This window comes from Sphaerodactylus townsendi, linkage group LG16 (assembly GCF_021028975.2).
Source record: "Sphaerodactylus townsendi isolate TG3544 linkage group LG16, MPM_Stown_v2.3, whole genome shotgun sequence".
Classification (NCBI taxonomy): Eukaryota; Metazoa; Chordata; class Lepidosauria; order Squamata; family Sphaerodactylidae; genus Sphaerodactylus; species Sphaerodactylus townsendi.
In genome coordinates this window covers 22,541,191-22,563,486 of record NC_059440.1, presented here as the reverse complement: position 1 = coordinate 22,563,486, position 22,296 = coordinate 22,541,191, and the positions used below count along the sequence as shown (strand labels likewise).

General features: G+C 44.9%; 2 protein-coding genes across 3 annotated transcripts; one reads left to right on the top strand and one right to left on the bottom strand.

Moving 5' to 3' along the window:
* The first annotated feature begins 7,188 nt into the window (after positions 1-7,188).
* On the top strand, positions 7,189-10,823 carry LOC125445426 (group IIE secretory phospholipase A2-like). Of its 2 annotated transcripts, none has more exons than XM_048518432.1 (4): positions 7,189-7,358; positions 8,989-9,133; positions 9,391-9,538; positions 10,432-10,823. In XM_048518432.1, exons 1-4 carry the CDS (start codon positions 7,319-7,321, stop codon positions 10,456-10,458), a joined length of 360 nt encoding a protein of 119 aa, XP_048374389.1. In that variant the 5' UTR covers positions 7,189-7,318; the 3' UTR covers positions 10,459-10,823. The 2 variants fall into 2 exon arrangements, with proteins under 2 accessions (XP_048374389.1, XP_048374388.1); XM_048518431.1 differs by having other exon boundaries at positions 7,203-7,358; positions 9,432-9,538.
* A 1,427-nt stretch (positions 10,824-12,250) lies between these two features.
* On the bottom strand, positions 12,251-21,751 carry OTUD3 (OTU deubiquitinase 3). The gene is made up of 8 exons (XM_048519406.1): positions 21,495-21,751; positions 19,940-20,088; positions 19,278-19,390; positions 19,049-19,171; positions 18,696-18,827; positions 17,236-17,332; positions 16,826-16,998; positions 12,251-14,393 (listed from the first exon to the last, which is right to left on the bottom strand). The coding sequence occupies exons 1-8, from the start codon at positions 21,695-21,697 to the stop codon at positions 14,217-14,219; spliced, it is 1,167 nt and encodes a 388-aa protein (XP_048375363.1). The 5' UTR covers positions 21,698-21,751; the 3' UTR covers positions 12,251-14,216.
* Positions 21,752-22,296: the final 545 nt, after the last annotated feature.

The window sequence follows — 22,296 nt, the reverse complement described above, 5'->3', positions numbered from 1 at the left end:
CCCTGGTATCAATGGGGAAAAAACTTGAGATCCCTGGGCCCCTTTCCCTCCCCTTAGCCCTAACCCTTAATTCTTCCCGCATAGGGTACATGTGGCGGAAAGAAGAAACGAGATGCTGTGCCTTCTCTCCTCCGTTAACCTCTAACCCTAATTCTTCCGATCCCGGGTATGTGGGGGAAAAAACGGATGTCTGGGCTCCATCCCTCCTTAACCTCTAACCCCAATTAATCCAATACAGGATATGTGGGGAAAAACGAGATGCTGAGTCCCGTCCTCCTTTAACCTGAACCCCAATTCTTCCCTTAGGGTAAGGGGGGGGGGGAAATGAGATGCTGGTTCCCTTCCCTCCCTTAACCATAACCCCAATTCTTCCCATAGGATATGTGGGAAAAAACCAGATGCTGGTTCCCTTCCCTCCCTTAACCCTAACCCTAATTCTTCCCTTAGGGCAGTGATGGGCAACCTTTTGAGCTTGCTTGGTGTGTACCAAAATTAAGCCAAAACCGAAAGCACAACTCGGGTGGTGTGTCACTTTGAGAAAAAAATAATAATTTCATGATATTTATATGTTTTAAATAACAAAAAATGCTTAATTGTAAACATATAACTGTATTTAGCAAATACCAAAACTAATTATTTAACTTACATGCTCCTTGGTTCATTTGTCTTGGTTCATTTGTCAGTCGGTTTCGTTTGTTGGTCTTGATATTATTTAACTTGTGTGGATTAGTTGAGGAGGGAGGGGGAATCCTTTAATCTGCCTATTAGTGACTTTTTTAGTTTTGCTGGAATTTCATTGGCTAAATCTTCAATTGGTATTTTTTGTAAGCCTTCAAGCGCTACTAACTTCATCTGTCAATCTGTTTCTTTTGTTGGTTTTGATATTATTTAACACTGAGAATAAGGTCTCACAAAAGTACGTAGAGGGAAAAATTGTGAGTAAAGCCATTACTATATTTTTCATGGTGCTAAAAGTGTCTGGTAATTGGTTCCAGGCACTCCAAATTTCCTGTTCATAGTGGCGATTCTCCAAGCAGCACCTTTCCAGATTCTCAAGCTTTGACCTCAAGCCGACAAACACCTGAGCCCAGATGCTGTCTTGAAATTCTGCAAGTTGCATCTCCAAATCATCAATTTGCATCCATTGGAAACCATTTAATTCCAAACTACATCAGGATATTCATTATTTTCATGGTCTGTTCTAGGCTTCGAAATTGATTAGATTTATCACTGAACTGGTCAAGTAACGAGCCTAAAACATGCTGGTACTTTATATGCAAGGGTTCCATTTCATTTTGTATAGCTGCACTGGCCTTCTCAAAATAGTTTGTTACTCAAGGAAAATACTTATAAGTTTTAGTGTCTACATCTGGCTTGAAAATTTTAAATTTACTTACAAAAGCTTTTATGTATCCAAACATAATGTCAATACTTTTGCCAAAACCATGTAACTTTAAGTTCAGTTCATTAATATGAACAGAGAGATCTGTAAAAAACATCAGGGTGTTGACCCACTTATCATCATTGAGCTGAGGAAAGTTTCCCAGATCCTTATCCTCAAAAAAAATCTTAATTTCTTCAAAGCACTCCACAAAGCGCTCAAGAACTTTGCCTCGGCTCAGCCATCTTACATTATCGTACATCAGCAGTCCACTGTAGGTGGAATCAACCTCCAGTAAAAGTGCAGAAAATTCTCACTTGTGAAGGGGGCGAGCAGCTATTAAATTACTGTAGGTTTCCTTTCCTCATCCCACAACAGACACCTTGTGAGCAGTGGTGAGATTCAAATAATTTAACCACTGGTTGTTTACAAGCACCATTTTAACAACCAGTTCTGCCAAAGTGGTGCGAACCTGCTGAATCCCACCACTGCTTGTGAGGTAGGTGGACCTGAGAGAGTTCTGAGAGTACTGCAACTAGTCCAAAGTCACTCAAGAGGTTGACCACTCTTAACCGCTACACCATGCTAACTCTATACCACAGAGTCTGCCTACAGGGCATGTATATTAGTATACTGTGAAAGCACCCTTTGAAAATAGTATGCTGATAGATCAGAGGAAAATTTGTCATTATAACAGATTCAGAACTGACTTTCGTTTTTAAAAAATTCTTTCTCATGTAGATGTTGTCAGATCCTTAACTGCTGCTATGATTATTTAAAGACCAAACAGTGTGATGCCACAAAGACCAGCTACAGTTACACCTATGATGGCAAAGAGATTGAATGTGGTGAGTGATGTGCCATCCTGGTCTCATAATGACATAGAAAGATGTTAAATTTTATGAATGGCAATGTCACCCAACAAGCTTCCATGGGCACAAGTGGGAATTTGAACTTGGGTCACCCCAAGCACCCAGCATTCTTAGACAGTACATCACACTAGCTCTCTTTAAAGTGGCGGCTGAGATCTTGCGGTAGAACATCATGAGATCTTTTCCTCATTAATTTTTGGGTTGGGAGGAAATTAACTCTCCCTCACAATTTATTTTTTTGGTCTTTTCAGTTTTTTCAGAAAACTTGAGGACTATGCCAGGTTTGTAGGGGGGGAAACCCACTGTGAAGATTTTTTAATCTGTGCTTTTGGGTCATGGTCAAAATTAGATATATAGATATTTAATGTTAGGTTGTACCTAACATAAAAGCAACATACTGAGTTTATCCCTCCCACCCAGAAAGAGCGCTTGGGTATTTGCTGCAGAAGGGGAAATCTTTGCCTCTGCTCGGAGCTGAGGTCTACTTGGTAGATCTTCTCTGGGATGGTGGACCCTTTTCCACTGTCTCATAGGGCCAATTCATGAAGCGAACCCTGACCCTTCAAAGTCTGAGCTGGTACACCTTCTTCCGTTTCAAAATATTTAAAAGTTTTGTCACATCATGTTCACCGAAACAGAGACTGGCATCAATTTTCAAAGATTAAAAAGACAGGAGTAAACACAAGGAGTTCTACATTAAAAGACTATAATGCACTGGCTGTGTATTTGGGCATCTGCCAGCCACCTCCCAGGGTTTGATTACTGGGGTGTGATGCCAGACGTCTCTGCTATTAATTATTTATTGAAGGTTACTGCTGCTATAGTTTTAAGGTTTTGTATTATTTTTAACTGGGATTATTCTATTTGTTTTTACTGTGCTTGTTGTTGTTCTGCTGTATACCGCCCTGAGCCCAGATAGATAGATAGATAGATAGATAGATAGATAGATAGATAGATAGATAGATAGAGAGAGAGAGAGAGAGAGAGAGAGAGAGAGAGAGAGGGAGGGAGGGAGGGAGAGATAAATTGCAGATGAAAAGGTCAAGACTCAAACACAAAGAGTTCTATATTAAAAGAGTGTACTTCAAAGATAAGAAGGAAAAACAGCCAAGTACAAACCGACCCATACCAAAAGAGCATAAATACCAAAGTAAAAGGTTATCAAGTAAAAGAAATATATTAGTGAACTAAAAGACTCTGAAATAGCTGGAGGGTATTCCCATCTGTTATGGAATGTAAGTATCCGGGCCATTGTCCTTCTTCCTTTATAGGAAATAATTTTATTTGTGACGGGCCGTTTGTTATAATTTAATAAGCCATCCCCACAACCTGGCAAACTTTTTCGTTAACTAATATCTGGAATATAATTTTCTCCAGGGGAACTGTTCTGGGTCACCTGGAAATCAACTGTAATAACCCCAACCAGGACCCAGGTGTGTGCTATGGGGCAACACCTCTCTGGCTTCATGCCATTCATGCTTAGAACAGGTTTTGGAAAAGACTCCGGTGTCCTTGGTACAAACAGCCCAGGATGAGAACAGACATGGGTACAGCCTGTTGCCAGCCCTGATGCACTCAAAATGCTACATCCTCTATCAGGAGATGAACTAGGATAGAAGACGATACATGCCAAAGCACAAGCTTATGGAGTTCATGGCCTCAAAACGTGCTTGCTATGATGAATCCTGGGAACTGTAGTTTGGTTGGTTCCTGACTTAACCTCCTTTAACAGAGCTACGGTTACAAGGATTTACTGCAAAGGGTTTACTACAAACGACCTTAGAAAAGATACTGCCTAAGGAAAACACTGAAGCATGAAAATATCAAACAAACAACAATCCTAAAAGGGAGCACTGAAGTCATTATCTTTTTAGTAGTCTTTCTTTCCTTCTGTTCTCATGGTGTAGAAGACGAGCTTGTAGGTGCGACAGATATTATGTGTTTTGCCTGCAGATGTACCATGATTTATTCAACCCAGACTTTGCTGCTTTGAAAGGAAGGGACTGTTCGGAAGAACCATCACTATGTAAGTGATGGTTCCAGCATTTGTCAGTTAAGGTGTCTTCTATGCATGGTTGGAGTCATCGGCTTATCAATCAAATCACGGATTTTTATTTAATTACTTATTATGTATCGTTGTTCTACCCACTGTTTTCTTGTACACTGCCCAGAGCCCTTCAGGGGTGGGCGGTTTATTAAATCAAATAAATCATCATCATCATCATCTTGGTGGAGCCCTGTTTTGGAGGACGGCTAGAGAGCACGACCATCCCAAAACCCAAGGAGTTATTTGTTTAAAAATACATTTTTTTATTAAATTTCAACAAATAAAATCAAAATTAGGATCATTACAAATTTGGAATCCATCATGAGTACTAAAAAAAACGTACACACACAAAACATTCTTAAACCTAATCAAAATTAGGTGACTTCCCTCTTCGTCAGCTGTGAACTATTTCTTCTTCCTCTGAGTTGAGGCGGCATTCCAAAAATCATTCTATATAACTAAACTTATAAAGTTTCTCTGGAGAAATATTTCTTACACTACAAAAATAAGATATAGAAGAGAAACATAGAAATGAAACTGGGATAAATAATCATTTACTTTCTCTCTAAACTATTGTTATCTTAATCTCAATTTGTTGTACTATCATTAAGTTTAGTTTATAATTACTTTACTGTACAGTCTGGTGAGGAGAAGTTTGGTGAAGAGAAGGTTAAGAGGTGACATTTTAGCCATGTTTAGATATTTGAAGGGATGTCATGTTAGTGAGGGAGCGAGCTTTGTTTTCTGCGGCTCCAGACCAGAAGTAATGGGTTCAAGGTGGAGGAAAAGAGATTCCACCTAAACATCAGGAAAAACTTCCAGACAGTGAGGGCTGTTTGACAGTGGAATGCACTACTTCGGAGTGCGGTGGAGTCTCCTTCTTTGGAGGTTTTTAAAGAAGAAAAAATTGAATTTATACACCCCCCCCTTTCTCTTCTGTAAGGAGACTCAAAGGGGCTTACAATCTACTTTCCCTCACACACATCCCACACACACAACAAATACCCTGCGAGCTCCGAAGAACTGTGACTAGCCCAAGGTCACCCAGCTGGCATGTGTTGGAGTGCACAAACTAATCCGATTCACCAGAAAAGCCTCCATAGCTCAAGTGGCAAAGTGGGGAATCAAACCTGGTTCTCCAGATTAGAGTGCACCTGCTCTTATCCACTACACCTGCTCTTAACCACTACACCACACAGAAATGTTTTGTGAGCCATGAAGAATACAGGTCAAAAACCAAAAGCCTTGTTTCTATGACAAAGAATATAGGTCAAAAACAATCAGCCTTGTTTGTGTCCAGTAGCATCTTAAAGATCAACACAATTTTTGGGGTACACACTTTTTAAGAGTCAAAGCTGTCAAACAGCCCTTGATAGACACCGTCAGAATCAAAACTATTTCATGTGCATAATTTTGATGATCTACTACTGCGCAAAATGACATTAAACCATAACTTCACATATATCTTACTGCCCAATAGAGGAGCTACTGGTGCCATTGCAAAACTTACATGCAACCTTGGAAATAACATGTTTTCACGAATAGCTGCTCCATTGGGTGCTTTAAGCAGCAGAGAACAAGCTTGCAAAGGAACACACCCATTACTCCAGTCTGCACCTGGGGCGTACTGCCCAGGGGAACATATGGGGTCAAATTTCCCCAGGCTGTGACCATTTACACGAGGGCCGAAAATCGGGGGACGTCCCACACCCCTCCTTCTTCCCCCCAGGTCCATACACTGACTTCAAGACCTGGTGCAAAAAAACGTTGTTTGGTCATGGTGGAGGAGGGCGGCTGCCCAGACGGGGAGGTGGGCAGAAAACTCAGATTTTACACCCGGCTACATTTTCCCTAGATACACCTCTGGTCTGCACACCCAGTTGTGAGGAGAAAAGGACACATTTGAGGCTGGGAGACACAACGCTTCCACTGAGCAATGGTTCTAAGCTCCTTATGTTCTCTCTCAACAAACATGAGGGCTTTGTAAAGTGTTAAGAGGCCAACAGTCTAGATTCTCAGGGACCATCTGTTCATAAGCCACAGAAAACACCAGCAGGGTCTTGGCCACTCCCAAGGAGACACATGGTGTGCTGTCTTCCTCAGTGCTGATACTGGAAACCTCCAGATGAGTCCATTCAAAAAAACCTCTTTCTAGACATTCTGGTACGAAGCATCAGTTAGCTCCTAGGTTGGGCAAGATTCATCATCTCTTGTCTTCTAAGCAACAAATCATCAGCTATCAGCTGCTCAAGGAAACAAAAGTTTCGAATGCGTATGAGAATTATCAATCATTTTTACATGCTGCCTTTGTCAAAACCATTATTTGTGCATTATGGAACATAGTACTTTGATACAAGAGCATTTATGCCAAAATGTATTTTACTTTCAACTGGATGGGGGAAACAGGGCTAGGTAGGTACTAGGACCCAGGCAGAGCATTCTAGTACAAAGAAGGTTCGGCATGCTTTGTTCTGTGGCAGAGGAATATACAATCTACTATTACCTTTATGTGGAACAGAGCATAGCGCTTATGAACAGTACTGCAGAAAGCTTGGGAATAAATTCTCTATTTTGACTGAGAGCTCTAAATTTTCATCTGATTGCTGCCGCTCTCTGAATTCCCTCCAAGTCCATTTTTTGGCTGCTGCTATTCTTCCAAAAACGGAAGCTGTTTCCCCTGGCATCCAGGACAAATGCAGCTATGGCAGCATCCCAAGAACTCTGGGAAATTTAGTTTTCCCAGGGGCAGCCTGGGTCAATATATGGTCCGACAATTTTGTGGGCGGGTTGGTATTAAGTACACCTTGGCTAATCAAGCAGATCCTGATGAGAAATATCAATATTTGCGCATCCTGTCATAACGCCATTCCCAAAGAGGAACAGAAGCATGTGTAATTATATAAGTAGCCTCTATGCATATCAAGTACAGCGTATAGCTCTCTAGATTCCCTGTACTTTCCTGCCTTATTACATAGAAGAAGTCTTTTCTACTATTCTGCTTATTTGGTATCTACGTAAATGAATTCTTCGCTTAGAATCCCTTTGCTCCTCCTGTGGGGTAAGTGTAATCCAAAGGGGTTGGGATTTACATATGTGTGTTTGTGTGTGTGCATGTATGGCGCGCCTTTCGTTACAGATAGCGCTCTACGTGGCATGCCATTGTGACTCCAGTAAAGCAGAAGTGGGAACATGCATTTGATTATTTTACGTAACGGCGAAATTTGATTGTATTTTGCGCGTTGTGAACGTTGCAGGCTGCTTTGGGTTTGCATTTTATGGAGAAAAGCGAGTTAAAGATGTCCTTAATAAATAAATAAAATATCAATTGTGCACATTGAATAGATGTCACAGTTTGCTCTGCTCTTTCCATAAATGTCAAGGGGCAGGAGGCTCCTGTTAAGATTGCACTCAGGAGCATGATCCAGCGAAAGAATAATAGAATCAAAGAGTTGGAAGAGACCCCAAAGACCATCAAGTCCAACCCCCTGCAATGCAGGGACCCACAATCAAAGCACTCTGACAGTTGGCCATCCAGTCTCTTTTTAAAAACCTCCAAAGAAGGAGACTCCACCACACTCCGAGGTAGTGCATTCCATTGTTGAACAGCCCTTACTGTCAGGATGTTTTTCCTGATGTTTAGGTGGAATCTCTTTTGCTTCACATTGAACCTATTACTCCTGGTCCTAGTCTCTGGAGCAGCAGAAAACAAGCTTGCTTCCTCATGAATGTGACGTCCTTTCAAATATTTAAACATGACTATCATGTCACCTCTTAACCTTCTCTTCACCAAACTAAACATACCCAGCTCCCTAAGTCTCTCCTCATAGGGCATCCAGAACTTTTACCATTTACCAAGGGGAACTGTCGTATCAAATACGACAGGTGTCTGTCTCCAGTTCTGGAGTTCCCGGAATAGGCATCAGTGACCACAGGAACCCTCCAAATTCATAGGAAGAAAACAGCTAGCAGACAACAAGCCCTTCGTGGCTTGGGACCCTCATACCTTCGCGACCGTCTCCCCCCGTATGTCCCGGGTAGGCCTCTGCAATCGGCAGAGGCCAATTTACTGGTGGTCCCTGGCCCCTCCATGATGCAGCTGGCCTCTACCCGGGCCAGGGCTTTTACGGCCCTGGCCCCTGTTTGGTGGAACACCCTTCCATCAGATGTGCAGGCCCTGCGGGATCTTGGTGAATTCCTCAGGGTCTGCAAAACAGTTTTGTTCCACCAGGCCTTTGGTGAGGCTGGCTGCGGATTCCCCCTCCAGGATGCCCTTGTGTTGCGTGCTATTCCATCATTGGCACGCCCAACATAGCATCTACTTAGCACTGCTGTCCCCTCCCGGCCTTGGGATCGGGCGTTGCACTCTTTGTATTGTTGTACTTTATTGTACTGTATTAATGCTGCTGCGTTTTATAGAGTTTGTAAATTGTTTTAACTTCATTTTTACTGTGTGAAATGTTGCTCTGGCCTGTTGTGTGTAATGTTGTTCTTGGCCTGTTGTACACCGCCCAGAGCCCATTCGAGGGTGGGCGGTTTAAAATCTAATAAATAAATAAATAAATCATAGGAACGGTTTGGCTTCTATAGGGCCTTCAGGGAACCTGGTTGACTACTCTCTAAAACAGGATGCTGGACCAGATGGACCACTGGTCTGATCCAGCAAGGCTCTTTTTATGCTTTGCTTGCAGCTCTCCCATTTGCAAATGGCAACCTGGTCCAGTTTGCTGACATGGTCCGGCGGGTGACGGGCAGGCTTCCGTCTCTGTTTTACAATGGGTATGGATGTTACTGTGGATTGGGAGGCTCCAAGCAACCTCTGGATGAAACTGACTGGTAAGTGGGTAGGAATCATAGAACCATAGAGTTGGAAGAGACCGCAAGGGCCTTCAAGTACAACCCCCTGCAATGCAGGAACACACAATCAATCTTCGTCTTCCTGCACCAAACAGATGGGCACTCAGTGCAGATTTTTCAGCACATGAGTGAAATAATACCATTTAAAAAACAAATGTTTCCCAAGACGTCTTGGGAACTGGTACTCATGTCGCCCCATCTTTTTTTGTCATCCGTATCTGCTTCTGGAATACAAGCATACAGAACGCTGATTGCCATGCTCATGACTGTTTGACAGGTGTTGCCATGCTCATGACTGTTGCTATGGAAAGATGTCATCCCTTGGCTGTGACCCCAAACTGGAAACGTATTCCTACTTTTTCTCAAAAGGGGCATTATCTTGCGGTAAGGAGTGGAGGAACTGTAGTATATTTCAGATGTCTTGATATATTCCAAATGCCAGCGTGGTATAGTGGTTAAGAGCAGGTGGATTCTAATCTGGAGAACCGGGTTTGATCCCACACTCCTCTACCTGAGAGGCAGAAGCTTACCTGGTGAACCAGGTGTGCTTCCGCACTCCTACATTCCTGCTGGGTGACCTTGGGCCAGTCACAGTTCTTCGGAGCTTTCTCAGCCCCACCGACCTCACAAGGTGTCTGCTGTGAGGAGAGGAAGGGAAAGGAGCTTGTAAGACACCTTGAGTCTCCTGACAGGAGAGAAAGGTGGGGTATAGATCCAAACTCTTCTTCTTCTTGATCGTTGTCAGTTTTAGGCTTTGGGAGGGTGTCCTTGGCCGAGATACCATCAATGGGCCTTCCCCTTACAGTTGTGAATCTTTAGGTTGCACCTGAAGTCCGCTCCGAATTACAACTGATCTCCAGACTACAGAGATACTTTCCCCGGCAAAAATAGCAGCTTTGGGGGGCAGTTTGGTATGCCATAGGTTCAAGTTGAAATCCCTCCCCAAATCTACCTTCCCAGGCATTCCCCCCCCCCCCAAATCTCCAAGCATTTTCCAGGTCAGAGCTGACCGCACTATGTTCTCCCTGTGACCACCGCTCTTTGTCTCTCATTCCAATTCTTCCGGCTGTCCCAAGGGAGGGAATGAGATGAACAACCCCTGGGGCCCACTATACCTTGTATGACATGCAAGGTAAGAAGAAGAGTTATTTTGAGGATGAAATGAGGGAAGGGATCAAAGATGCATCTTTTGCTTCCGGGAGAAAAAAAGTGAAATAAAAATCAAACAAATAAAAGCACGCCATGTACCTCGATTCTTGGCTTTTTTCATTTTGCAGGCGGGAAAACGATGTGCCATAGGATGATCTGCGAATGTGATAAAGAAGCGGCCCTCTGTTTCCAAAGAGCTGCCAAGACCTACCGCATAACAAAAGTCTATTACCCAAACCTCCTCTGCCGCGGGGCCACACCTCCTTGCTAAGATCCCCAAATCTATGAACTCTTTAACTGCCTGGAATAATGATGCTTCCTCCTTCCAGAAGAGAGTGCTGTTAAAAACGTGTTTATCGCTATCTTTATCTGTTCTGGCTCCAGCCCCAAAGTTCATTTTTTTTAATTTACAACCTTTAATGGCATAGGTTAAAAAAGAAGAAAAAGATCAAAGGTATTGAAATCAGTTATTCAGTTTGCATGTGCTTGATGAAATAGATACTAAAAACACTGCCACCTCTTCAGTTCGTCAGACACTGCAGTTAATTTAACAATGTGGGTTTTTCAGAGATTTCAAGTGGTCATTGGAATTGTCAGTTTCCCTTAAGGTGGAAAGCAGTATTTTTTTTTAACGAGTCAAATCACCTGTGGTGCTTTTCAAAGAAATTTTCAATGTACCAAGAACGCCCCCTCTCTTTTTTCTCCCAATCTAGCATGCCTGGGGTAGTACGACAATTAGATTTTAGTCCAGCAGCTACCCAGAGACCAATCCAATCATCAGGCTATCAAATTTTCTTATTTTACCACATATCTATAGGCATTTTGTACCACTGTTGGAACCACTATTAGGTTTACGAACGACAGTACAGAAAATCTTGATTCTGGTATCTGTACTGTTATCTGGGATTCATTGAAATCAGGACAAGGATACCAACCTAGCTTTTCTGATTAAGGGGGACCTTGCCAGTAGGTGGTTGTGTTCCACTGCTCAACGAGAGCCAGCAGGTGTAGTGGTTAAGAGCAGGTGCACTCTAATCGGGAGAACCCGGTTTGATTCCCTGCTCTGTCACTTGAGCTGTGGAGACTTATCTTTTGAACTAGATTAGCTTGTGCACTCCAACACATGCCAGCTGGGTGACCTTGGTTCTTTGGAGCTCTCTCAGCCCCACCTACCTCACAGGGTGTTTGTTGGGAGGGGGGAAAGGGAAAGGAGTTTGCAAACCCCTCTTGAGTCTCCTTACGGGAGAGAAATGGGGGATATAAATCCAACTATTCTTCAATCAAAAGGCATGGGATCATCAAACTTGCTACTGATTCTCTTCATTTTAAAGGGATGTGTACAAGCTTATTCAGGCCTCCAAAAGATGCTGTCCAAAGGCATAGAATCAGGGCACAGGGTCTGAACTTTCCATCTGCAATTGCCTCGCCTCCAGCATTGGTATTCAAAGCAAGCAAGCACCAGTGCTCACAGCAATCACTTAGAACAGGGGAGCTTCTTGGTGAACTGTGTCCAAAGTGGGCATTAACATTCAAGGGAGTGATATGAAAATTGACTGTGATATATGAATGCTACCCGTGCTGAGAAAAAGGAGCAAATATTTATTTAGACAACAGGGAGTGAATGAAGCTGGTATTCTTTCTTGCTCCAGTGAAAAATAAACATACCTTTTCATTGAGGAGGGATATATTCCCTCATTTGACTCATGAAGCCTGTTAACACGCCAGTCAACCACAACTTAAATGTGCCCCACAAAGATGGTTCTCAGGGTCTGCTGGAATTGGGAGTGTCATCTCTTGTGTTCCTAATCTACATTCCAGGATGGGTGAAGAATCTTATAGCAATGATTGCTATCAGAAGCTAAGTAGGGTCAGCACTTGGATTGGAGACCACCAAGGAAGGCTTTGCAGAGGAAAGAGACACTTGAAGGACCAAGACAAGACCTTTGGTGGGTTCAGTTAGACGTGAGCCTCAATGAGGACAAGTTTATTGAGATAACCACAAAAACATGGCACTATTATCCCTTCAATCAGTGCATCTTATGTCTGTGCAACAAACTGCCATAAACCTAGAATTGTGCTACTTACCCCTTCCTAAGTCAATAATCAATGACTGCTTTTTTCAAATTACTGAGAAGGCTGAGCAACAGGCTCAGTTCTCAGAGTGGTAGAACTATCTGGGGACCTCAAGCCAAGCCACAGCCTCAGTTGGGAGCACAAGGGAGGAATGAATCATTCGCTAAACTTCTTCGGGACTTCACTTTCGAACAGTTCAGATGGTAGGAAGTGCAAGTGACATCACTTCCACCAAAGGTTTCCATCAAAGAGCTAGAAACTAAAATTGCATTCCGTTGGGCGCATGGCCTGGGCTTCCATTTATTCCGAATGGCACTTCTGTTAAATAGAATCTACATTTTTGTTAACAGAGATCTGCAGAATTAACTCCTGATCCCAAGCTATGCCAAGAGAAGCGTGCCGCATTTTCCCCTCACTGCAGTACAGCAAAAGGGAAAAACTGCAAGTCAGCATTCTCCCTCCACGTCCACTGCTAAAGGCACACTAGACCCATTCAATAAGGCAACTCTAAAGCACACCCCTCTGCCCGCCCTCCCCCCTACTCCAAAAAAGAAACACTTTGCTGCTGCCTGCCCTAGGCGTTCATCTAACATGACCTGATTACTGCTGGAACTTTCGTTCCCAGCAATAAAATAACCCTGTTAAGGAAACCCAGGCACAAAAACCAGAAACTAGTACAACTGGAAAGTCTGCTGTCATGATTACTGTCAGAACATAGATTTGACAAATAGGAAGGACTTGAGTTCCCATTATCTTTGAACTTGTGTCTGTAACACTCAAAAGTAAAAAGAAATGTTTAATGTTGCAAAGGAAAGCCTGCTTGGGTAGGCATTTAAGATCCCATGCCTCGTTTCTGTCAAGTTCTACTAACTATGGAAGGAGGGGGATTTTCCTCCCCCCTTTCCAACATCAGCCTTTCTCAGTTAAGTTGGCTGCACTTCAGAAGGCCCCCAGGGGCTATATTATTTAGCCACTCCTGTCCGTTTTACAAGACACTGCTCTTATTGCACAAACTGGACAGGTCCAAGATGTCATGAGGACTAACGCTTCTGGGAATTGGTCTGCTTCTCCTGTATGCGTTCCTAAGAGTGCCATGTGATCAGGCTAGACCACGGATCACCTCTTATCACTGCTAGCATCCCTCTCACTGCATCTCTTTTTAATTAATCCCACCTGCTAAGACAGGGAGCAGCCGTTCTCCCCTTCTTGTTCTGTGGCACAGACGTGCCACACCACCAAGTATAGGCAGGATACCTTCTCCTGTTTTATAGTGAAGTAGCTGCTCTGCTTCCCTGCCCCCCCTCCCCTCACAAGTCAGCATCAATTCCACAAGCTCTGCCTGGAGTTAAACAACTAAACAGAATAAAAGAAGCATCTTGACAGACTTGTTTCCAGTACAACCTTTGGCAGAGTTTTGCTTTGGAATAGAACCTGGGAAGAGTTTTCTATTTGCTTTGCTGAAAGGGAGGGCACATTCCTGAGTTAGGGACACTTAACATGCTCATGAAGACTTCTTTAAATTAATGTACATTTTTAAAAAAAACTGGAAGCAACTATGGGGAAAGCTGCATGAGGTTTGCAGCCAGAGAACCCACAAGGGGATTTTGCTTATAGGGCCCAGCGGTTCACCCTCCAGTGGCAGCAACTGCTCCCCCACCTGTCCTTTATTGCCATTCTCAAGCAAGGTCAACGATCCGCTTCATCTGAATCAGACAGCAACCACCACAGCTTAGAAACCAAACCAGAAGTGAAATATTTGCTCTTAAGAGGGTGGTTTGCTTTGCCGAGCTCAGGCATTTCAGTTCCGTCTTCCCTGCCGGTTCCCAGAAAGTCCTTTCAATCAGATGTTCAGAGCAGCTACGGTCTTCACCAGGGTGACCTGGGTCTCAGAGTCGGCCCTGCTCTTGTTATTGTCCACGTTGTTGCTCTTGCTGGCCAGGACTTTTTGCCGGTGCCGGTCTTCCTGACGGCGTTTTTTCTCCTGCCGCTGCTGCTCCTTCTTTTGCTTGTTGGACACCTGTCAAAAGGGAAAAATTCAGGGGAGGCAGCAACAGGAACATAAGCATAAGCATAAGCATTTTATTGTCATTGTGAACGCACAACGAAATTTACAGCAGCATTCCTCGATGCACACAATTTCAGACTCATACATCATCATCCTCCACCCATCCCTACACAGCCCCAAATACATCAATATGAAGCAGCGGAGTTTAGCATAGCCACAGCTCTAGAGTAGAAGCTGTCTCTAAGCCTCTTTGTCCTAGTTCTGAGGGCCCTGTATCGTCTGCCAGATGGTAGCAGTTTGAAAAGAGAGTGTGCTGGATGAGACGGGTCCCTCAGAATATTTTGGGCTTTATTTAGGCTTCGGGCATTATAGATTTCTTCCAAGGAGGGGAGAGGGCAGCCGATAATCCTCTGTGCAGTGGTGATCACCCTTTGGAGCGCCTTCCTATTCGCCACTGTGCAACTGGAGAACCATACACAGATGCAGTAGGTTAGGACACTCTCTATAGCACAGCGGTAAAAGGACACCAGGAGTTTTCCATCCAGTTGCTGCTTCCTTAAAAGTCTCAGATAGTACAGTCTTTGTACAAGAACAGTTGGATCTGATCCAGTGCAGGCAACAGATCTTGGGACAAGGATGTTGGAAAAAAGCCGTGGTGCGACCACACTTGGAGTACTGTGTTCAGTTCTGGTCACCACATCTCAAAAAGGATATTGAAGAGATAGAAAAAGTGCAGAGAAGGGCAACGAGGATGATTGAGGGACTGGAGCACCTTCCCTATGAGGAGAGGCTGCAGCATTTGGGGCTCTTTAGTTTGGAGAGGAGACGTCTGAGGGGGGATATGATTGAAGTCTATAAAATTATGCATGGGGTAGAAAATGTTGACAGAGATAAATTTTTCTCTCTTTCTCACAATACTAGAACCAGGGGGCATTCATTGAAAATGCTGGGGGGAAGAATTAGAACTAATAAAAGGAAACACTTCTTCACGCAACGTGTGATTGGTGTTTGGAATATGCTGCCACAGGAGGTGGTGATGGCCACTAACCTGGATAGCTTTAAAAGGGGCTTGGACAGATTTATGGAGGAGAAGTCAATTTATGGCTACCAATCTTGATCCTCTTTGATCTGAGATTGCAAATGCCTTAACAGTCCAGGTGCTCGGGAGCAACAGCCGCAGAAGGCCATTGCTTTCACATCCTACATGTGAGCTCCCAAAGGCACCTGGTGGGCCACTGCGAGTAGCAGAGAGCTGGACTAGATGGACTCTGGTCTGATCCAGCAGGCTAGTTCTTATGTTCTTCTTATGTTCTTAAGAGTTGGGGCAAGGGGTGCTCTAAGGCTGCATAATCAAGGTGGGAAACAACAAAGGTCCGGCCGATTAATCTGGCTGGGGTGGGGGAGGGCCATGGCTCAGTGGAAGAGTCCCCAGTTCAATTCCCAGCCCCTCCAGTTACAAGGATAAGGAATCTGGTGAAAGACCTTCACCTGAGACCATGGAGAACAGTTGCCCGTTGGAGTGGACAATACTGATGTAGCGATACCAACAGCATGACTAATACAGCTTTATGTGTTTTAACACTTTTGAGTCAAAGAGTAGAGGCACCAGACTTCGGTGACTTACTGGATCACAAAGGGACCCCGAAGCTATGGTAGACATTAACATCACTAAAGATAGAGGAAGGACCCTCCCGAAATTGCCTTAACACTTGCTGGGGAAACATGGTGTTTTGCTAGCCAGCAATGCAAGCTTAGAGCACTTTCTGGATAGCAATGACTCAAGAATTTGGGGGGCCTACTGCCCCTATGACATGGCTGCTGAAGAATCACATCCCCCCACCCTCCACTGAAACTGCACAAGATGTGAAACTGGTTTGTCCCAAAAGCAGAGGGATTGATGAAGCTCCTCCTCCTGGGATTTGGAGTCACTCACTCGGTCAACAAACTTTCCTACTTTGCTTAAATCCATGAACAAAGACTGTCTGTCTTAATGGCAGAGGGAATCAAGGATATGAGAAACACAAACAGAGGAGATGAAGCACAAGACTGGACATAAACAGGGCTGGGAAGAGGACAAATAATTCTAGCAGCAGAATGGGGGACTAGAGTAAGGAGAACCAGAGCGTGGCAAAAGGGGATGCCAACCATATACATGAACTGGAGCTTAAGCAGCAGGAAGAGGCAAATCTCAATAAGACTGGAACTGTGGGAAGAATGAACAAAGCAAGCCAAACCAGTCATGGAAACCTGAGCATCAGGACAAGAAGGTGAGCAAGAACTCGGCTGAAGAAGCAATGGACAGCATGCCAACAAAAGAATCAAGAATTTCTGCCAAGGACATGCTACATTGGAGAGACTCAGGAGTCATCCAGACTGATTCCCTCTCCTTCTTGGAGTATTGGCAATTCCCAAGACCCCCTTAACGACCTGCCCCTCTTGGATACCTTGGGAGCCTGCTTTTTACTGCTTTGGTTTTCTTCTGCAAGGCTTGTGGGGGCCTTGTTTGCTATGCCCTGAGTTCCAAAAATTCGGGCACCGCTTCCGTTCTCCTTCCATAGGGTTGACTGGGGAGGCGACTTCTGCTGGTTTGCCTGAGACTCATGGGCTTCCTCATCATCTGAAAGGAAAAGCAGGATGGGTTCAGAACCAGAAGGCTGGGTGTCACTGCTGGTGCGACTGTGATATCAACAAAAGAACACGCAAGTTAGATCACGGCCGCAATCAGGAGCGGGGCCCTGAGGAGGGGAAAGGCAGAACCCAGAAATACCCAGTTAAGATAGATAATGGAGGAAGGGCCGATGAAAAGACAAACAGCAGGCAGAATGAGCGAATTAAAGGCACACTGGGTACTTACGCAGCCGTTGCACTTCATTCATTTGAAGAATGGCAAATATGGCAGATTCGATGCTATAGTTCTCTGACTGAAGGACCTGGACAATTAGGTCAGAATCCTATAAGGAAAGAGGGGAAAAGAGGAAAGACAAAGATTATTGTATAAAATAATGATAAGAGCTGCACATGCAGTTATTGCTTTTGGATGGAAAGATAAGAAAATATGGACAATACAGAAATGGTTAGAATACGTTTGGGAACAAGTACAGTTAGAAATTTTTGAAATAATGTCTAGAAATCAAATTTGGCAAGACAGACAGACTGATATGATGAAGATATGGACTGGCTTTGTGGACTGGATATGAGACGTTGGAGTCACAGAAGAAAGATGGGTGAAGAGGCTACAAAGGATGGACCTGCTGCTGCTTACTTAAGAAATGAAGAATGAACTCCTGGGGGGGGGGGTGGAAAGGGGGAAAATGTATAGTTCGGATAAAATATAAAGTTTTGTATGGGTGCGTATGGAACCAGTCTGAATATAAAATTTCAATAAAATTAAAAAAGGAAGGAGGGGAAAATATATGTGGGATGGATTAGAGGTATGTATGAGCGTTCTATGCTGCCTACATTCAACTCCTGAAGATGGTTCAAAACATTTTAACAACACTATCGTAGCAATCTGTAATCATGTAAGGGAGGTATCCTTGCCTGCCTATTTCAAATGCAAAACTGGGGCTGAGAGCTAAGCCCACATGGTAAGATCCAAGCCTGAAGCTAGATTTGATTTTTTTTTCCATCATCAAAGTCACAGCTAACTTATGGTGACCTGGCAGAGTTTTCAAGGCAAGAGACATTCAAAGATGATTTGCTGTTGCCTGCCTCCATGTCATGCCCCTGTATTCACTGGAGGGCTCTTGTCCAAATACTTGCCAGGTATGAGACTGGGACTGACCCAAGGTGACCCAGCAAGCTTCCGCGACAGAATGGGGATTCGAACCTACGTTTCCCAGATCCTAGTCTGGCACCGTAGCCGCCCCACCACACTGACTTTCAGATCTGAATTAGGGACTGAGTTATCTGGAGCTGGCCTGCTACAATAACTCAGCAGAGGTGGCCTGAAATAGAAGACCATCATGGGGCTGGGCTCAAGGAAAGATGACCCCTGAAGTTCCATGAGGGAACTCCAGAGGTCTCCGCACTCACAAAATAGCCATTCTCAGCATTCCTGGGGAAAAGCACATCAGCAAGTCCGTTTTATGCCCAGAGAGATCGAACAGCATCTCATTTTCTGCAACTACATGGTACAAACCCAACCTCCAAAAGCCATTTTTAACTGGGGAAAAAATTGGGGGGCCAGATCTGCACATTGGGGGGTTGAGATAGTTTGGTAAAATTAGTACCCAAAAGGGGTGGACTGATTCCACACAGGAGACCTCCACCCACTGAACACAATTCCCAACCAAAGAGATCCTAAATGCTCACCAAACAGCCAGTTGCGTTCCGGACTTTCTGCACCGCATCCTCGATTTCATCTTGTATCTCCTCTTCAGATTCCTCCTCCGCCTTCTTGAGTTGGAGGTTTTCTTTTTTATTTGATTCATTTTTGCATAGCATCTGGAACCACACAAGAGCAAGTCAACAGCTCTGTTAAGACTCCTGAGGGGGAGCCAGACACTATGCTGACCATGAGGTTGCCGCTAAAAAGGGCAACCCCATTCCCTTCTTTACATGTGCCTCATACTATTTCCCACCAATCAGAAAGTGGAGCCAACCCTACGTGTCCAGCATCTAATGCTCCAGCAAAGTTCCCAAGGACCCAGTTTAGCAGAACCAACCTCTGTCTGCAACCGGGCAGGAGTCTCTGAGTTATCATTGATTTTACGAACACTGTCGTAGTGCTCTCCGTACCGGTAGGCAATGTGAAGCTCTTGGGCGTTGCTTTTGTCTGTTCCTCGAATCTGTGAAAGGCAGAATGACACATGATGAAAGGGGATGTACCCAGCAACTTCAATTGGGATTCTCTGAAGAATTAAAAGCTACCGGGCTACTCAGCTTGAGACTTACCTGCCACAAACGGGCATTCAGTTGGTGGATAACAACGTTCACTTGATTGTTCCTTGCAAAGGCTACAATAGCATCATTGCCCGCAAAAGTGCCAGGCTGTGCCAAATTGGAAACTGGAAGAGGCCAGAAGAAAAGGAACATATTAAACAATGTAAAAAGAGAGGGATAAACGTGGAAATGATTCTGCCCAAACAAAACAACAGAAGCTAGACAGAACAACAGCCCCAGCATGAGGACAGTGCGAAGAAAGAAAGGGAAAATCGTTACAGTATTTACTCAAATGCAGGATTAGGGTTTCTTCCAAGATACACCATCAATAAAAAGAAGAGATTATCTTATATTTGTGTACAAGTTACAGATATGTCCAATAACAAGAAGCATGGTGTTGTGGTTAAGTGTGTCAGCCTAGAATTTTTGAGACCTCTGTTCAAAGCCTCACTCCACCATGGAAGGCTGCTGGGTGACTCTGGGCCTAATCTACATTGTAGGGTTGTTGTGAGAATAAAATGGGGACAAAAGAACAAAGTAAACTGCTTTGGATGTTACTAAGGGGAAGGGAACGAGTGACATCAATTAAAAACCTCACTGGGCCTCTGGTTTCCTAAGTTCCCACCTTCCAAATATTATCTGCCCTCCAGGGAGAATCCTCGTGGTGCACCCACCGTGCTTCTCAAAGGGAACGTCATCTTCCACAAAAGGCTCAAAGTCTTCCCGTTGCTTTATCATGTAGTCCACTGTTTCCTGGCGGTATTTGAGGTGGTTCCGGGAGTGTCCTTCAAGCTGGTCCCCGAGAGCCCGAAACAAACAGTTGCTAGAAGGAAAATAAACTGAAGGTGAGCTTGTTCCGTACAACAGGAGAAAAGGGGCATTCGCATGAAAGGCAAACAACATTATGACGAGTCAGTACTGACTGGCCACTTACTAAGCACTTGAACCCTACAGACTTTGTACTCACAGCCTTCCCTTCCCTGCAATTAACTCTCCTGCTGGAAACAAACACAAGTTTCCCTTCAATCAGGATTACCACCACCTTCTTCCATAATGCAATGTGCCAAATCTGCTTTCAACCATGGCATCAATAGACACTACCACTTTATGCATTTATTCCTTGCACATTCTATTTTAGAAAAAGACAAGCGTCAGAGAGGCCACCCTGCCATCTGCTGTTTTAGAGGGTAGATTTAAGAAAATCCCCTATGAACAGAGGCTCAGTGACTACTCCCTGGAAGAAGCTGATTCTCTAGAACAGCGATGGCGAACCTTTTCGAGACTGAGTGCCCAAATTGCAACTCAAAACCCACTTATTTATTGCAAAGTGCCAATGCGGCAATTTAACCTGAATACTGAGGTTTTAGTTTAGAAAAAATGGTTGGCTCCGAGGTATGCGGTACTCGGGAGTAAGCTTGGTGGTAGTCGGTGGCTTTGCTTTGAAGCAACAGTGCAACTCTTCCAATGGGTGAATCATGATCCTAGGAGGGTTTACTCAGAAACAAGCCCCCCCATTGCCAGCAACCGAGCTTACTCCCAAGTAAAGGATCGCGCTTTAGTTCTTCACATGAAAATCAGTGGAGTGTAACAGCGCTTAACAGGGTTCCCTACACTGCTTCCCCGAAACTAGATCTTAGGTTTAGTGCTAATAATCGAGCCCACTGGCCCAGGCCAGCCTAGATTTGTGCGGGGGTGGGGGGACACTCTGTGCGTGCCCACAGAGAGTGCCCACAGGTTCGCCACCATTGCACTAGAACATACATTGCTAAAGTGCCCTCTATATGACAAGCTTGAACCCCAAGGGTGGTTTTAAGGAAGCACCCGGATTGTCTAGATGCCTGACCGTATATATGAGAACAGTCAGAAGCCCACAAAAGAGCAAATGCTGTATTTTCAACAGCAAATGCAGTATTTTCATAGGGAATGGATGGTCCAGGCTACCCCGCATCTTGTCAGATCGCATAAGCAGGGTCAGCCCCTGGATGGGAGACAAGGAAGTTCAGGGCTCTTATGCAGAGAAAGACAATGGCCAACCATCTGTGTTTATCTCTTGCCCCTACAGCATAGATGTCAAACTCGCGGCCCTCCAGATGTTATGGACTACAGCTCCCATCATGGGAACTGTAGTCCATAACATCTGGAGGGCCGCGAGTTTGACACCTGTGCCCTACAGGGTCGCGTTTGGGGGCGTGGCTTAGGAACGGTTGGTAGGGGCGGGGCTTGGCTCACCCGTCGCCCGGGACCTCCCTGAGGCGCAGTCCCAGCCCTTGGAGCTGACCGGCCAGGCCGCCCGCGGTCCCGACTCCTTCGCCTTCCGCCTGAGGCCGGTTCCGCCTCTCGCGAGCCTGAGCCCTCCGCGCCGACCGCTCATCCCTCCTGCGTTCCGCCTCCGCCTTCCCCGGCCGGGCCTTCACCGCCTGCTTGCGAGACATCGGCGGCGGATACTCGCGCTGGGACGCTGCGGTGCAGCCGCCTCTGCGCCTGCGTGAGCTGTGGCCCCGCCCCAACTGGCGTCACGGGGAAATGAAGGGGAAGAAAGAGTACTTGGAAGTGGGACCATAGGGAGGAGGCCCAGAGCGGCCCGTGCCAGCCCTTTCCACAGAAGCTTTGGCTAAGCCGCCATCTACTGTCCGTCACGGGTATGGCCTCCTCATGTATGATCGTAGGCTTTATTCTATTGTAAGCTGCCCTGAGCCCTTTGGGGGTAGAGCGGGGTATAAATACAATGAATGAATGAATGAATGAATGAATGAATGAATGAATGAATGAACGAACGTGTAAGGGTGGAGGTGGTGGCTCATGTAAGGGTGGAGGTGGTGGCTCATCAGAACCAGGTTTGCTGTTTGAGGTCTATCAGTATTAATTTTCGTGCTCGAGTCAAGAAGAAACTGCTATCTACCTAGAGATTTAATGTTCTAGAGATGAACGTAGGGACGCTGGGATGCAAGCTTCCAAAATCACACATACAGAGGAGGAAGGACGGAGACAGAACCTCCAGTTTAGGGGACAGCTGACCTGGAGAACCCTCTGG

Bases quoted from the DNA above. Each gene is read 5' to 3' on its own strand.
- LOC125445426 (XM_048518431.1), top strand. From the start codon at position 7,319: ATGAATTCTTCGCTTAGAATCCCTTTGCTCCTCCTGTGGG. The intron at 7,359-8,988 runs GTAAGTGTAATC...CTTTGCTTGCAG, and splicing joins CCCTTTGCTCCTCCTGTGGG to CTCTCCCATTTGCAAATGGC. The intron at 9,134-9,431 runs GTAAGTGGGTAG...ACTGTTTGACAG, and splicing joins CCTCTGGATGAAACTGACTG to GTGTTGCCATGCTCATGACT.
- OTUD3 (XM_048519406.1), bottom strand. From the start codon at position 21,697: ATGTCTCGCAAGCAGGCGGTGAAGGCCCGGCCGGGGAAGGCGGAGGCG. The intron at 20,089-21,494 runs GTGAGCCAAGCC...TTTTCCTTCTAG, and splicing joins AGGGAGGTCCCGGGCGACGG to CAACTGTTTGTTTCGGGCTC. The intron at 19,172-19,277 runs GTAAGTCTCAAG...TGCCTTTCACAG, and splicing joins TGAATGCCCGTTTGTGGCAG to ATTCGAGGAACAGACAAAAG.